We start from the raw sequence: 14,829 nt of genomic DNA on the forward strand, positions 1-14,829 counted from the left end.
TTTTCAGTAGCCTGTTGCTTACTGACACTTTTGGGGGCTGGTCAGGTGACTTACAAGGGCGCTGGCAGCATGATACGTGGCAAGGGATATGTCAGGCTACGCCAACTGGAAGCCTTTGGCTCTCACCTTTGTTAGTATTCCGTCTTCTCGGTGATTCTTTTGTAGGACGTGTTGAAGAGCTAGCTGAATTTTCTGTTGCAGTTTTTCAATTTTTACCTTTTCCTGCAGCCATGAGCGATCTAAACATGAAAAATGATATTCCTTAGTGTTCCTCCAACATGGTGTCAGACTCCCCAGGTCCCCCCGACTCAGGCCCAGAGTGTTACACCACAAGGCAGAGTTTGAGATTAACAGGCCAGTTTCCTTCTTCCTTCAAAATATACTCCTAAGGGAGTGGAAAACTGATCTATGACAGTTTTAAAAGGGCATTAAACCTTCCCATTGTTACTGATACCCACAGGAAGGGAGGGTCCCCCCTTCCGAAAGGATAGCCGTTGAAGTCTGAGGCCATACATGCACACGGGTAATGGCATCGCCATGGCCCCTCAAGCCTTTCTAAGAAGAACATTTCTGAATGAAATATTCACAGAGGTCCTGCTAGCCTTTCTGGAAAATATGAAACTAACTTTATAATCTAAGGCAACTAAAATTGTCAACAGAATTCCAGATGACTTAAAAGTTTGTAATTTAGGATAAAGTCTTTATAGGTAAGAATTCCGAGTAGAAGACAGTAAATTAGCAAAACGGATGATCTCCAAGAGGCAATGCTGGTTGAAAACATGGATTACAGTCGTCCCTCGCCACTTTGAGCTTTGACTTTCGTGGCTTCACTTTATCGCGGCTTCTTCAAATAATGTACTATACTATATACTATACTACGTTTGAGAAAACCGCGACAGAGTGATGCCGCGAAAGTCAAAGCACGAAATTGCGAGGGACGACTGTGTATAAATAAAAGAATCCTACTTCATGGAAATTGATTTATCGTGGTAGAGTATGGAACTGATTAACTGCGATAAACGAGGGCCGAATGTAAATTCAGATAAACTTGTGGATGACATCCAAGTGGATTTCAGGAAAAAGTTGGATATCTTAAAAACCATGTTATCTTGGAGGCTGGTGTTGAGAAGGGCAACCCGACTCTACCATAGCATTTCTCTTGGTATCAGGAAACAGTTACTTGTGGATGGGGTTTGACTCAATTCTCATTTCCTAAGATTTTATCAGAATGGCATGAAGTCTTTTTTTTTATCCTCACCTGAGGACATTTTTGCATTTATCCTGAGATAGAGTGGGAGGGAGGGGGGGGGGGAGAGAGAGAGAGAAACATCAACATGAGAGAGACACACTGACTGGCTGCCACTCACACAACCCCAACTGAGGCCAGGGACAAGCTGCAACCCAGGTACATGCCCTTAGCGGGAACTGAAGCCGGGACTCTGGTCTGTGGGCTAACGCTCTAACCACTGAGCCAAACCAGCCAGGGCATGAAGTCTTCTTAAAAGGGATATATATAAATATGTGTGGGGGGAGGTTGTTATTTGAAAAAAATTAAAAATAGATTTATTAAGTGAGGCAGCCTCTCTTGATAGCCTCCCAAATCTTCTCAAAGTTATGAACCTTGTAAAAATTCTTTACCTGGACAATTTTTAAATCATTTTATTTTTATGTGGTTATCTTACCTGCTGACATCAGTACAAATGCAGAAAATAAAGCAATTTCATCTTCAGTCAGGTGCATAGAACATAAACTCTTTCCAAATTCAAACACAAAGCTAATAAAGTCTTCACAACCTGCCAAAATTAAAGACAGTTTAGGATTTTAGTTATTATCCTAGGAGAAAAATATGAAAGATCAGAGGGGATAGTGATAACATTTCTACAGTTTCATAGTTTGAAATCTTAGAAGAAAAATCTGTTTAGCCAACATCACCATCGCCACCACCACCCCCAGCATCATCTCCTCATCGTTTAAAATAATAAGGGTGAATTTCTGCTGAGTGGTTCGTATGTTAGGTGCTGCTCTAAGAGATTTCTTTGGATTTCCTACTATTTCACAACAGCCCTATGAAGGAAGTATGATTTTTATTATCCGCACGTTAGAGGTGAAGAAACAGACTTGGAGAGAAAAGTCAGATACTTAAGGTAACAGGTGGGAAGTAACACCCAGGCTGCCTGACTTCAGAGCTCACGCTCTTAACCAACAGCGTTTAACAGTACAACAGCTACAGTCTAACTGAAATGTAACACTCGCTCATTTTGGTGTTTGACTCTATTTCATCTAAAACACCCTTAAAAATACTACATATGACATATTACAGAGGTAAAATCATTACAACTGTTACAGAACTGAAAATATAGTATGTGAAAGTCCTATAAAATAGTTCACCCCCAACGACTGGTTAAGTTTGGTGTCTATTCTTTCAGATCTGCATGTTCTATATATACAGGGTGGGACAAAAGTAGGTTTACAGTTTTTCGTATGGAAAATAATACAATAATTAATAAATAATATGACAAGAATAAACTCTGTTTCGCATAGTCACGACTGTAAACCCACTTTTGCCCAACCCAATATTTTAAATGGAAATGGGCTACATTATACTTAAACATACCTACTTTATGTCATTTTCCTGTTTTTGAAATCACGTAAGATATTTAGATACTGTCCCATTCTTCTTAATGACTATACCCCATTCTATTTCAAGCACAGAAACCCAATATAAATTATTTATCAAGTACATGTCAGTTTCACTTAGTGATACTTCATTTCTCTGATATCTACATTTAATTCTCACTAATGATTGTTATCTGAGGAGTTAGAAAAGGCAGACTTTTAGCTCATCACTTGATTTTATGTATCAGATCACATCCTCTAGTTTATCTGAATAATATACCCCCTGCCTATCTGGTTCTTAAAATCTGGAAGGCCCTGGCCGGTTTGGCTCAGCAGTTAGAGAGTCAGCCTGCGGACTGCTAAGTCATGAGTTCGATTCCGGCCAAGGGCATGTACCTCGGTTGTGGTTTGTCCCCGGGCATGGTCGGGGTCTCTCAGGAGGCAACCAATTGATGTGTCCCTCTCACATCGGTGTTTCTCTCTCTCTCCCTCTCTCTCCCTCCCATTCTATCTGAACAAAAAATGGAAAAATGTACTCGTGTGAGGATTAAACAAAAAATCTGGAAGGACACTGGAAAGATACATAACATAAATTTCTCTGATTACCAACTAGACAAAATAAAACTTTAGACCTGTACGTGTAATATAGACCAAAAGGATCTAAGGTATGTAAATTTTTATAGTGTCTAGCTATAAAAGTAAGCTAGGTATAAAATTCTTTGTTTTTCCAAATAACCAGTTTCCCCTTTCTCCGATAAGAGCATTCACCCAGCTCCCATCTGCTCCTGTGTCTCTGATTTAAAGACAAAACAGCCAGAGAGTCCCTTACCTAAGGATTTGAAGACATCGGGGCTAGCATATTTCCCATCAAAGTACACGGTGTTGTTCTGAGAGTCGAAGGCACGGCACATTCTGATGAACACCACCTCTAGAGAACCTGGGCAGAGAATGGTCTGGATTAGTCCACCTCGCTGAGTTTGCTTCGAAGGCACTGACACGGAGACCCATTTCTGAGTGAGCGCCCTGGGCACTATTTTGCTAGTGGCTCTGAGTCACCTTAGCTCTCTGTCTCAAAGGGCAAAGTTCACAGGTGTCATTAAACACTTGTGCTGAGGCCCAGGCCTGCTTTACTGAAGAAAGGACTGATTCACAAATTACGTCTTTGTCACTCTTCTGTCTTGCAGTATGACGTTTCAGAGCTGCTAGTCAAACATTTATTCATATTTATGAAAACAAAAAAGCCCTGGCCAGGTAGCTCAGCTGGTTAGAGTGCTGTCCCCATACTCCAAGGTTACGGGGTACAATTCCAGTCAGGGCACATCCGAGATCGACCAATGCATGCATGCATAACTAAGTGGAATAATCAACCTCCCCCCCCCTCTCTCTTTCTCTCTCTCTCTCTCATCAATTAAAAAAAATTAACAAACAAAAACCAGGGCTGCCTCTCCAAGGTTCCAGTCTTCTTCCTAACAACTTACTGGAACCTCCAGAGAACCTGGAGCATCGAAACAAAACAGAGGTCATGGTAAGATGAGGGAATGCAGGCATCCTTCAAATTAATCTTTTCACCCAGAGGAGAAGCAAAACGGAGGGAATGTTTCCTGCAAATAGCTCAAGACCCTTTAAAAAGAACGGAGTCTCTGCTAGGAGAAACGGGAGCTATTATCATCGGAGAGAAACTGTTCCCGACACCTTCCTTACCAAGCATTTCTTTAATAGGCGGGAGAAAGCAGGTTAGGAAGAGATCTCAAAATTCACTTGCAAAGCACATACCTGCTTTGAGAAGCACAATTTGATCGTTTTGACACAGTTCCATAAATCCATCGATGCGTTTGGCAAACTCCACCACATACTGTATAGCTTCTGTGATTTTGATGGCGCACAACTGCCACATCACCTCCCGCTGCTGTTAAAGAGGAGACACGTTAGCACACGCGGGTACCCGCAGCCTCGGCTCACCGCGTTTAACTGTCCCTCTTCTGCGAAATCCTTCTTTGGAAATGGATTCAAAAGGCTAGAGGATTAACAAAATAAACAGTTGGCCAGTTGTTCTGGATATAATGACTGCTTCCAAGCCCTTTCTCCTCTCCAATTCCTCTTGTGCCTCTTTGGTGGCAAGGGGACGGGGAGAAGATGTGATGAGCATTTGGTAGCTTTCACCCTGGGCCACGGAGAATAGCAAAGCAGGATCTTCTTTTAAGCAATTATTTTGCCTTGGGGAATTTAACACCATTTTACTAGGGGAAGGGGGGGCGGGGAGAGGGAGCCAATTACATTTACTGGGTACCTGCTAGGTGCTGAGCTAGGTGCTTTATGACATCCTTGTCTCACTTCATTTCCACAAGAACATTTTCCCATTTTCCATACATGGGCACGAATGCTCACGGAGCTCTCCCGGCCGATAGGTATCGGAGCTGGGATTCAATTCCTAGCATCTCTGACTCTGAGTCCCATCCACCTGGCTGCTGCTTGCTGCTTTACTGCTTCCTTTTGCAAGGCTGGCTGCTGGTGTTCCCCGCGACCTCAAAGGCAAGCGACGTGTGCTGCTATTCCCCAACCCGTCCTATTTAGTTTTTTTTATATACCCACTCGCCAATGTAGTGACAGGGTGGCCTGGATCTGTGGTGTTGTTTCCTTGTTCCCCAAATCTTAGTTTAAGGCTGTTTCCACCAATATGATGGGGTGGAAGACACACTGAACTAGGAGCCAGGAGTCATGGTCCAGTCCTGATGTTGGCCCTCTCCAGCCAGATGCCAACAGATATCAGTTCCCTCCTATATGAAGTGAAGGGCAGCATTCGCCTAGAAAATCTCTATGGTCCTTCCTAAGCCTGATTTCTATAATCATCAGGGGGAAACGGCATTTTCTTTACCCAAAGGGAGAATGGATAATTAAGTTTCCCCTCTCCAGCCCTGCCCTCCAATTTTGGTAGCTTGTTGATCAGAATGTTTTATTAAAAAAAAAAAAGTCTAGTAGCAACACCTGTCAGCCTCACACAGCTAGGTTCAGACTGGAGTGACAACTGCAGATTTCAAACCTTTCTGTGTACACACTCGATAAACTCCTCTCAACCTCTGGAGACACGAGGCTAAGATTACTATTTTACATGAACTTCCTGACCTTGAATCAATCTTCCATTATAGCATTGGGACAAATCCCAATTCATTTAGGCTTCTGGAAACTGCTTCATTTAGCCCTCTGTTGACAAATGACAGGAGATGTGTGTACGGTTATAGGCACAAAAGAATCTGTTTGCTATTGCTGAAATTCACATGCTGGCACCTCAGTAAGACGACAATGCCTCAAGTACATAATCGGCTCTGGAAGCAAGAGTTTTAAACAGAAATCTGCTATCTGATGTCAGGCATTCATTCTCTGGTCCTTGGTAGTTTTGAGCAAATCACCTGCATGAAAACCCTCCCCCTGTTCCTTCCACAGTTCTTCAGGGTGTACCTTGTTTTGATAGCTCTCAATCTCCTCCTGCAGAAAGGTCTGCCACGTTATCTGCTGCAGCTCTTCTCTCAAGTATTGGCAAGTTTCCAGATGTGATTTAGATATATTCTGTGCAAGGTGTTCTAAGGGGAAACAGGAGATCACGACATGAAAAGCCAAGTTCTTTGGGTAATCAGTGTTCTCCCCCACTTAATAGTTGCTTTAAAAAGTAACAAGTAGTAAGCATCATGCTTAACCAGTTTTAATTATCTTTATACATTTAAACGAGCCATTTGGCACTATTCTGTATTTAGGAACATGAGGATGAAGGACAGGCAAAGCCAATAGCAATAAGTCTCGGTGACTTCAAACACATGCCTGACCTTGACCTTCTTCCATGCCTTTCCATCAGTGTTTGGGCATGAAGAAATATTGACCTAGATGGGTGTGGGAAATGACAGACACAGCCATTCTTGGCATTTTTATAAAGACACACCTGCCGTATACATTGACCAGGAAAGGATTACTCTTGAAATATTAGTACGTGGTATTCCTTTATGACAAAGCAATGCATTTCTTTAGTTTTTTTTCCCCACAAATAGCAGAACAAGCACCACTGAGGGCCTTATATGTCACTGTACATAGTGCAGTGGTTACTAGATAGACTCTGGAGCCAGAATGCCTGAGTTTGAACCTCAGCCCTGCTACTTGTTAGCTGTGTGATCTTGGTTAAGTTACTTAACCTCTCTGTGCTCTGGTTTCCTCATCTGTAAAATGATCACTGGTCAGTTTGGCTCAGCGGTTAGAGCATTGGCCCACGGACTGGACAGTCCTGGGTTCGGTTCCCGCTAAGGGCATGTACCTCGGTTGCAGTTTGTCCCCAGCCCCAGTTGGGGTTGTGTGGGTGGCAACTACTCGATGTGTCCCTTTCATGTAGATGTTTCTCTCTCTCTCTTCCTCCCTCTCTCCCTCCCCCTCTGTCTGGAGATAAATGCAAAAATGTCCTCGTGTGAGGATGAAAGAAAAAACTAAAAGAAAATGAGGAAGACAGTATCACAGGGCTTCTGTGAGAACCAGACGAGTTGAGCACTTAGGGAGGGCTACAGAGTGTGTGCTGCCTCACACAGGTCCTTATTATACTAGAGTATAGGGAGTTGGAAGATATTATAAGAAATAGATGCCAAAAAAGTTTCTCTAGGAATTTATAATCTGGTGAGCATGCATGGACATGCTGAAAGGACAATTCAAGGCATGAAACAGGAAAATATAGAATCATATCAGAAGAGAAAAAAATCGATACTAGGCGCTGTCAGGGAAGAGAGAGATGAATGTTGGCTTAGGGGAATTAGTGGGTGTCTCTTGGCAGAAGGGGGGCATCTGAGTCGGACTGTGAAGGATGGGGAGGATTTGGTAGGTGGAGGCCAGTCGTGTGAGGGGTAAGCCAGTTCCACATTTGAGGGACGGCAGATGAAGAACCAACGTAGCATTTATAGGAGACAGACAGATGTGATAAAGTGATAGAGTCGAACTAGAAATACGAGTAGTTAAGAATCCAAACGCTGAAGGATCTTGAATCTTAGGGTTGAGAGTCTGGACTGGATGTAACGAAAGGAGTCAGCAGATTCTCCAGGAGGAGCTGAGGACTAAACCCTGTGCCTGGGGAAACAGAACATGCAGTTTAGTGAGGGGCGTGTTGGAGGACAGGGAGGAGGGAGGCAGCAGCGTCACTTACAAGGCTGCTGGAATCTAGATGCCAGAAGCAGGCTGGTAATCATTGTTGTGGAAGGGAAGGATGATGAAGTTTTAGAAGAAAATTGATAAGATTCTGTGAATATGAAACCATATCAAAAAGGCATACCCCCCTCTCAGGGTCTTGAATATTTACTAAGAAAGTCACTTAAGAGAAAGGTGCTGAATGCAAACTTGGTAACAGTAGTAAGACTATTTGTTTATCTGGGAATTTGTTACTGCTTTTTGTCAAACAGAATCAGACTGTGTGTGAAAACAGAGCAGGCTCACCTCAATGAAGCTGGAAACCAGAATCTCTTTAGACACTGAGACAATACATCTTAATGGCCCTATTCACAACACACAGTCTCAAAACAATACGAGTCAATAGCATGAAAATAAAACATGAACAAAAGAAAACAATGTAAAGGAAAGACACAGAGAAGCTGAGAGAAAGAGAGAAAAGCCAGTAAATCATGTGTCTTAGAATCAATGATGTTTGTGAAAAAGCGAATGAAGCCAAAAATAATGGGAAGTCAGAAAAAATAAAATAAGTGTGTAAATAAGTTAGTGAACTATCTCCTATAGAATGAGTGCTCACAGATTCTAGAATGTAAACCAAGTCTTGTAGATATTGTAAAAAAAATGATAACGTGTTCAGAGAGGAACAGGGGGATCCTATGAGGTGAAGGGTAGGAGGAAGATCATAGCTTTCTCTTGAAGATTATGCTTTGCTCTCCAGCTACTATGCTCAGCATGTTATTATTTCACTTCATCTTAAAAATCGTTCCCACTCACCCCTGCCTGTGTGGGTCCTGCTTTCAGAAGTCATAATGAACGATACAATGTACGCGATTAACCAGTAGAGGGCAGTGGCTGCTTTCTTGCCAACTGTTCACCAAGGGCCGTTGAGTCCCAACTCACAGGTTGATTTGGGAAATGTAAGATCTTAGACACTTTGCTGTTTTTAAATCTCCATTTCAACAAGGGCAAACATGGTCAGACTGAGTAAGAGTCAACAAGTTAGTGTGGTCTCTCAGAGAAACAGCCTGGAATAGTGAAATACTTGGGAACTAAGAGTTAGGAGACCTGATTTCTGCTGAGTTCAGAGGATAACTCACTTTGTGATGGGCAAATCAGTTTACTTTCTCAATCAGGATTGCTTCATCAGTACAGCCAAGGTGTACTACATGCTTCAGATGGAAAATCCTGACTTCTGAGTTATCCACAGATTTTTCTCAGTGGAAGGAACTTTAGACATCATCTGGTCCAAACTCTCTTCAGTTTACAGATAACAACATTGATGGTGATAATATTAGTTAACACTTATGTAGCGTTTCCTGTGTGCTATCCACAAATATATATTCAGAATATATATCTTACTTTATCTTTGTAATAACCTTAGGAGGAAGGGTTGCACAACTTATTGCAAAGCCAGGACAACCCATATAAGCTGACTTCTTGTCTCATGCTCTGTCTAGCATGTCACTGTCTCTCTTGCACAGGCTTTAATTATTGATTACAGTAATAAGTGAAGTTAGGGGTGTGTGTGTGTGTGTGTGTGTGTGTGTGTGTGTTTTAATGAACCTAGATCACTTATGTGGAATATATCATTCAGGTACTAATTGCCCATCAAGGGCAACATTTCCTAGCCATGAATGCAGATGTACTCCCACTAAAAGTAATGGATGTGGACACTATTATTGAAAGATAGAAATGGGCTTCTGATATGTTAATTTTCAATTTGTTTTCCAATTGAATAATTGTTTTCATTTGTGTAAAACGTGATGACGAAGTTTAGTCCGAAATGAAGTCAAGAATCTTAGTTAAAGAGATAGCAGGACTTCAGCCCCAAAGGAAATACAGCTTTGAAGAAGGAACAGCAAAGTCTTCGGCCATTTTTATGCCGCTCTTGGCTCTTCAAATCAGTTATATCATTTTCAGATAAATTCTCGTTTAAGTTTTGGGTTTGGTTCTAATCCTAGCGACAAGTTAATTTCATTCATCCTGGAAAATGCCACACACAGGTAAGAATTCCCTAATTTAGAAGAACATGGAGAAAGCACGAGGGCACACGGCTCCCAGACCACCCTGGGGGGTGACAGGCCGAGGAGGAAGCTGGGGAATCGGCTTAGCCCCTTCTGGCCCCACTCGGTTCTGACACACGGTTAGCCAAAGTGCCATGTTCCCAGACAACACTCTGGTGGAGCCCCGTGGATTTATTTCAGGGTTGATAAGCAAACAGGAGAGATTCACTAAGATAAGGTGGAAGCAGACCTAAGGTAAAGCGAGCCAGGTCATTTTCCATGATAGCATGTCAGCTTTCAATCAAATCCTTATTCATTTCTGAAAATTTCACTTTTCATTACAGTTCCGCTTCAGGCTCAGCCAACCAAGATTTCATGACAAAAATGGAAGGTTTTTGTTCTAGTTCAAGAAAAATAAAATCAAACCTACCTCTGCTCAGCTTGGCTTCTAGTTCAGAGGTTTCTCTGTTAATCAAAAGAGCTGTGATACACCTTCAATGCTGCCCAGTGGTTAAAGACCAGGCTTAAAATGTCCCTGCTCTTGAGGATTTAAATTTAGACCCATAAAGAGGCGCTTGTGCAAAAACCGTAAAGAACATTCAATTTGTTCTATTTGGAGAAGGATTTTACTGGAAATATAAATTTCACTTAAAAAATGTTTTATGGAGTACAGAGGTGGAGAAACCATCTAAAGAACACAACCGCCTTTTTTTTTTCTGTGAACTGAGAATTTCTGTGCTGAAGTCAGAACCTGCTGGTGCTGTCCCTCTGAGGTCTTCATTCTCTCCTCGTATTAACTGAGTATCTCCACGGCACTAATTGAAATATCCCAAAGGATTATAACCTTGTGCCAGGAGTCATGGGGAGGAACAGATCAAATTCTAAAACTGCAAAGGTTCTTATCAAAGTGCCTCTGACATCAGGGTTGTGCAGAAAGACTGATGACATGTAACAGAGGATGCCAACACAACTTCCTTGAAACGGAAAGTTTTCCATTGCCTGCGTTCTCAACATTTCTCGGGCACATCACCCAAGAGGCAAAAATGTCGCGGGAATGAGGAATTGGCAGTTTTTGGTTTTGTCTTTTGGTACGGCAAGTCTTCTATCAAATACATCAATTTTGTCACCAACATCCATCACTAAAACACACTGGCATATAAAGGAGCCAAATTCCCTTTAATACTTATAGAATACACCAGGGTTGCAAAACTTAGATGCCTGCAAAGGCTGGGCAGTGACACGGACGGGGGAGGTGGGGTGGTGGTGGTGGTGGGGGCGGGCCCACCCGGGCCCACCCAAAGGGGTTCGCGCCTAACGGGTGCCACTGAGTTGTGGCCGGTTCCCTTATACCTAGATCACTTCTCCCCTCCTACAAGAAGCTGACAATCTGATTTTTTGTGTGTGTGGAATCGACCAGGTTTTAAATTTTGGCTACCGATTCCAAATGTTAAGACTCTGCACTGGTCAAAAAAAAAAAAATGTCTATGGACCAGGTTGTTTGTGGACTGCTATTTTTATGACATTAGGTATACAGCAATACCTGGACTACAACTAAGCAAATAACTAACAAAGTTACTGGGACCATTCCCTGAGCTGCCCAGTCTTCTGTGGAATTGTGAGACGCTTTGTGTTGGTGTTGACCCGTCTCTGAGGCCGAGAGGTCGATGTCTGTCTGCACAGACGGTGGGAAACAGCCAGAAGCTGTGGGGTAACGAGGTGGTGGAATTGTGAGGTGGTCCGAATGGCAAAGGCGAATTTCCCTTCTAGCTGCCTCATTTGAATAACGTAACTCATTGGAGGAAAGTCATCCACACCCCGTTTACTTCCCAGGACACACGCAGCGCGTCGCAATAGAAACGCGGAGGCCATTACCTAATTCTGCCATGGACACAGTTGGGGAAGTCTCTCCGTTGGTGAAAGAACAGTAGGGAAAGAAGCCTGATGCTGGTGTGTAGTCACATATTGGTTCTGGTTTGATTCCATTGATATCAAGACCTGACTGGTCCGGGGAAGGCTGTATGTCCAGGTAGAAGCTGCTGACGGCAGAGTCTGCCTTGCTCCCCTCGGGAGTGTGCCCGTCGATGTAGCTGCTGAGGTCGTCGTGCAGTTCCGTCAGCCCGTTGGCCGAGATGTTGTAGGTGGGGGTGAGCGGCTCGGCCTCCCCGGGCTGCTGCTGGTGGTCTCGCTGCTGCTGCTGCATGCGGTGTTTCTGCACTTCTGCATACAGGCTGTCTCTCTGCTTTTTCGACATTCGGCCAAACTTTACAGCTGGAAGAAAAAAGCCAAACCACACCATGTGCCATATGCTTTTCTTCACTCTCCTCTCCAGCGTGCTCTAGGGGTTCCTTTGAAGTCTCAGACAATCTCAGTCACAAACCACAGAACCACAAAATAAGGACGTGATCCAGGGGTGGAAACAGTTCCACCCACACCCACAACAGCAAAGACACATCCCAGAGGAGCTAAGGACGGGCAGGCAGAAGGGACTTGGGGCAATGACCACCTGGGTTCCTGTGGTCATAGGACCCTGTGCTCATGGGCCCCTGGCACGTGACTGAGGGGCCATCTCTCTCTCTGCAGCATTCAGACCAATGCAGACTCAGAGGTACATCGAGGCGCACGCAGTCAAACCTCCTTTTCATTCGCTCCGCTATTCTGTGCACTCGAATAGGAGTCTTTTCTATCAAACAGCTGAATCTGGGGATTCACTGAGAGATGGAAACAGACTGGAAGAGGCCTTTGCAATTCCCTGAATGACATCTCTGAGTCTACCTGAGGAGCCCGGCCCTGCGCCGAGGCATGGTGGCCCCGAAAAGTGACTGGATCCATCTTTAAACACTTTCTCCTGTTCTTATTTTGCCTCAGGTAAAAAGAGTCTCGGAATTGTGGAAAGGAAACCCTGTGTAAGATTCCTCCCCACTGGAAGAATCTGTGTTAACACTCCTTGTGATGTCCCGCATTTAAAGTGGAGCAATGACTGGGGTAACTTTCCAGTTCATTCAGAGTCCCAAATGATTTCTAAAACACCCATATATTTGAGGGAAAAAACCCTATTATTTCCTGGTTTCAACTCTCCCACTAACCCACTTATTCTTCAGCCCGACCTGTATATTTGGATAAAGCCTCAGCTGGAGGGACTACGTTGTCCTAACTGATTATGGTTAAATTTATACCTGATGGGGCAGATGAATTCACCCATTTGACCATCATAGTTATGTGAGTCTATGGGAAGAAAGCAGGTGGATGGAATGGAGTGGACTCTTTCCCGCCAAGGACGACATACTGTCCTTCTGCAGAGAGGGAACAAGTGAGCGCGATACCGGTCGATTTCCGGGTTCCAGGCCTGAAGGAACAATGTGGCTGGGGCTCCTCAGACAGCATCTTAGCTGATGCGGGCTCAGAATTTCAGGCCTAAATCTGGATAAGCCCCCACATTCACGCCAAGCCCACCACAACCCTGTGCCGCTGTCTCCGCCACCCGGAAGTCTCCAGAAGGCATCCTGCAGGCACCTGATTGTTTTTGGAAGAATCTGTGTTCTAGGACACCCAGGGGGAATAACACCCACAAGTGAAGGTTGTTCTGCTGGGACTCTGAATTGGGTATTAACATTTGCCTGAATATTAACAACAGTAATCACTCCACCCTGTAGGCGAAATGAAAAGCCCAACTACTGAGAAAATGCACACACACTTTGTGATTTTAACTTAAAAGTTCATGACAGATGAACCCCACCTTGTGGGTTTAGTGCCACCGGAGGACGGAATCTGCAGGGCTGCGTGTCACAGGAGTTTCTGAGAATACGGCGTAGTCCTGTGACGTGCAGGTTCTGAGGGCAAACACTCTACTTCTGTTTCTACATATTCTAAGAGGCCCCCTGTGGAGGTATCACTACTCGTGCCTGGGCGGGCCCACAGGCCCAAGAACATCTGATGATGGGGAAGCCAGGCTTGCAGAATGCCTGCCCAGCACCCTGACGTACTTTTCCACAAGCTGAAACTCTATCGGGAGAGCTGTTTCCTTCAAAGGGATCATTAAGAGAACCAGCCAGTGTATGCGGAAAGGTCCTTCAAACACACCCACTCTACTTTCTGCCCAGTTCCCTTCCAGAAGAATAACTGTCTTGAAATCTGGTGTTGATTATTCAGTGCACTTAGGCTACTTTTCCAGGAAGACCTTGAAATGTTCTGCAATTGAATGGTAGATGGTCTCTATTTTCCTAAAATAGCTTCTTTTAATGAAAAGAACATTTGTCATTGAGCCACATTTTGCACTATTTTCACACATTCTGCATGTACAAATATTTGACTTTGGCATGTGATTCAAAATACCCAGTTAGCATAAAAGCTACTTCAACCCCACCGCCAATAAGCTCACTTAGCGGAGAGCAGGTGACGACTGTCTCCTTCGGGGAAATGCCTGCAGGAGGTACACTTCCTAAGGCCCTCGGGTGACACTAACCTTCAATCAATTCATCCACTTGTAACAGCTTAAACATAAAAGATCCAAAGGTGTTCTGACCACACCTTCCATGCATCTCCCATCAGCCAGTCAGCTGACTCTGATGGATTATGGAGGAGGCAGTGACTGGTGTGAAACCCACAAAACCGCCAGGGCCTCGAGGGAGGGCGTATTTGGGCAGATCTGGGTCTGGTTGTCAGAAGGCACTTTCATAACCTCATGCTGCCCGACAACTGGAGCTGTGAGTGCTCACCATCTCGAGACATCCCCACGGCAAGGCATTTCTGTAATCGACAGTGCTGGCAGCGGTTTCTACTGGTCCGATCGATCAAACAGTTCTTCTGACGAGGACAGGAGTAGGTGGCGTTGCTTTGCTGACTTCTCCTGAAAAAGCCCTGTGATTCGGTTATAAAATATAGAACAGGTTAGTGTTCGTTCGAGCTGTACGATACGAAAGGCTGTACACTAAGAACTGAGCATTAATATTTAATGAGAGTTAAACTTGTAGCAGAATCAATCCAGGAGACCATTCATGAAATTAAAGTCACTTCTTTTTCCTTGAGTGAA

General features: G+C 44.0%; 1 protein-coding gene across 1 annotated transcript in view; it reads right to left on the reverse strand.

The window, feature by feature from the left end:
- The window catches only part of RORA (RAR related orphan receptor A), a 100,993-nt gene that overhangs the window by 10,490 nt on the left and 75,674 nt on the right, over positions 1–14,829 (reverse strand). Inside the window, exons 3-9 of the mRNA XM_036252348.1 lie at positions 14,516–14,657; positions 11,676–12,071; positions 6,070–6,191; positions 4,390–4,522; positions 3,446–3,553; positions 1,683–1,793; positions 127–239 (exon numbers count right to left, since the gene is read on the reverse strand). Coding sequence (XP_036108241.1) covers positions 127–239; positions 1,683–1,793; positions 3,446–3,553; positions 4,390–4,522; positions 6,070–6,191; positions 11,676–12,071; positions 14,516–14,657 — 1,125 coding nt within the window. The remainder of the gene's footprint in view (positions 1–126; positions 240–1,682; positions 1,794–3,445; positions 3,554–4,389; positions 4,523–6,069; positions 6,192–11,675; positions 12,072–14,515; positions 14,658–14,829) is intronic.

The sequence above is a fragment of the Molossus molossus genome, unplaced genomic scaffold (assembly GCF_014108415.1).
Source record: "Molossus molossus isolate mMolMol1 unplaced genomic scaffold, mMolMol1.p scaffold_m16_p_1, whole genome shotgun sequence".
Taxonomy (NCBI): Eukaryota; Metazoa; Chordata; class Mammalia; order Chiroptera; family Molossidae; genus Molossus; species Molossus molossus.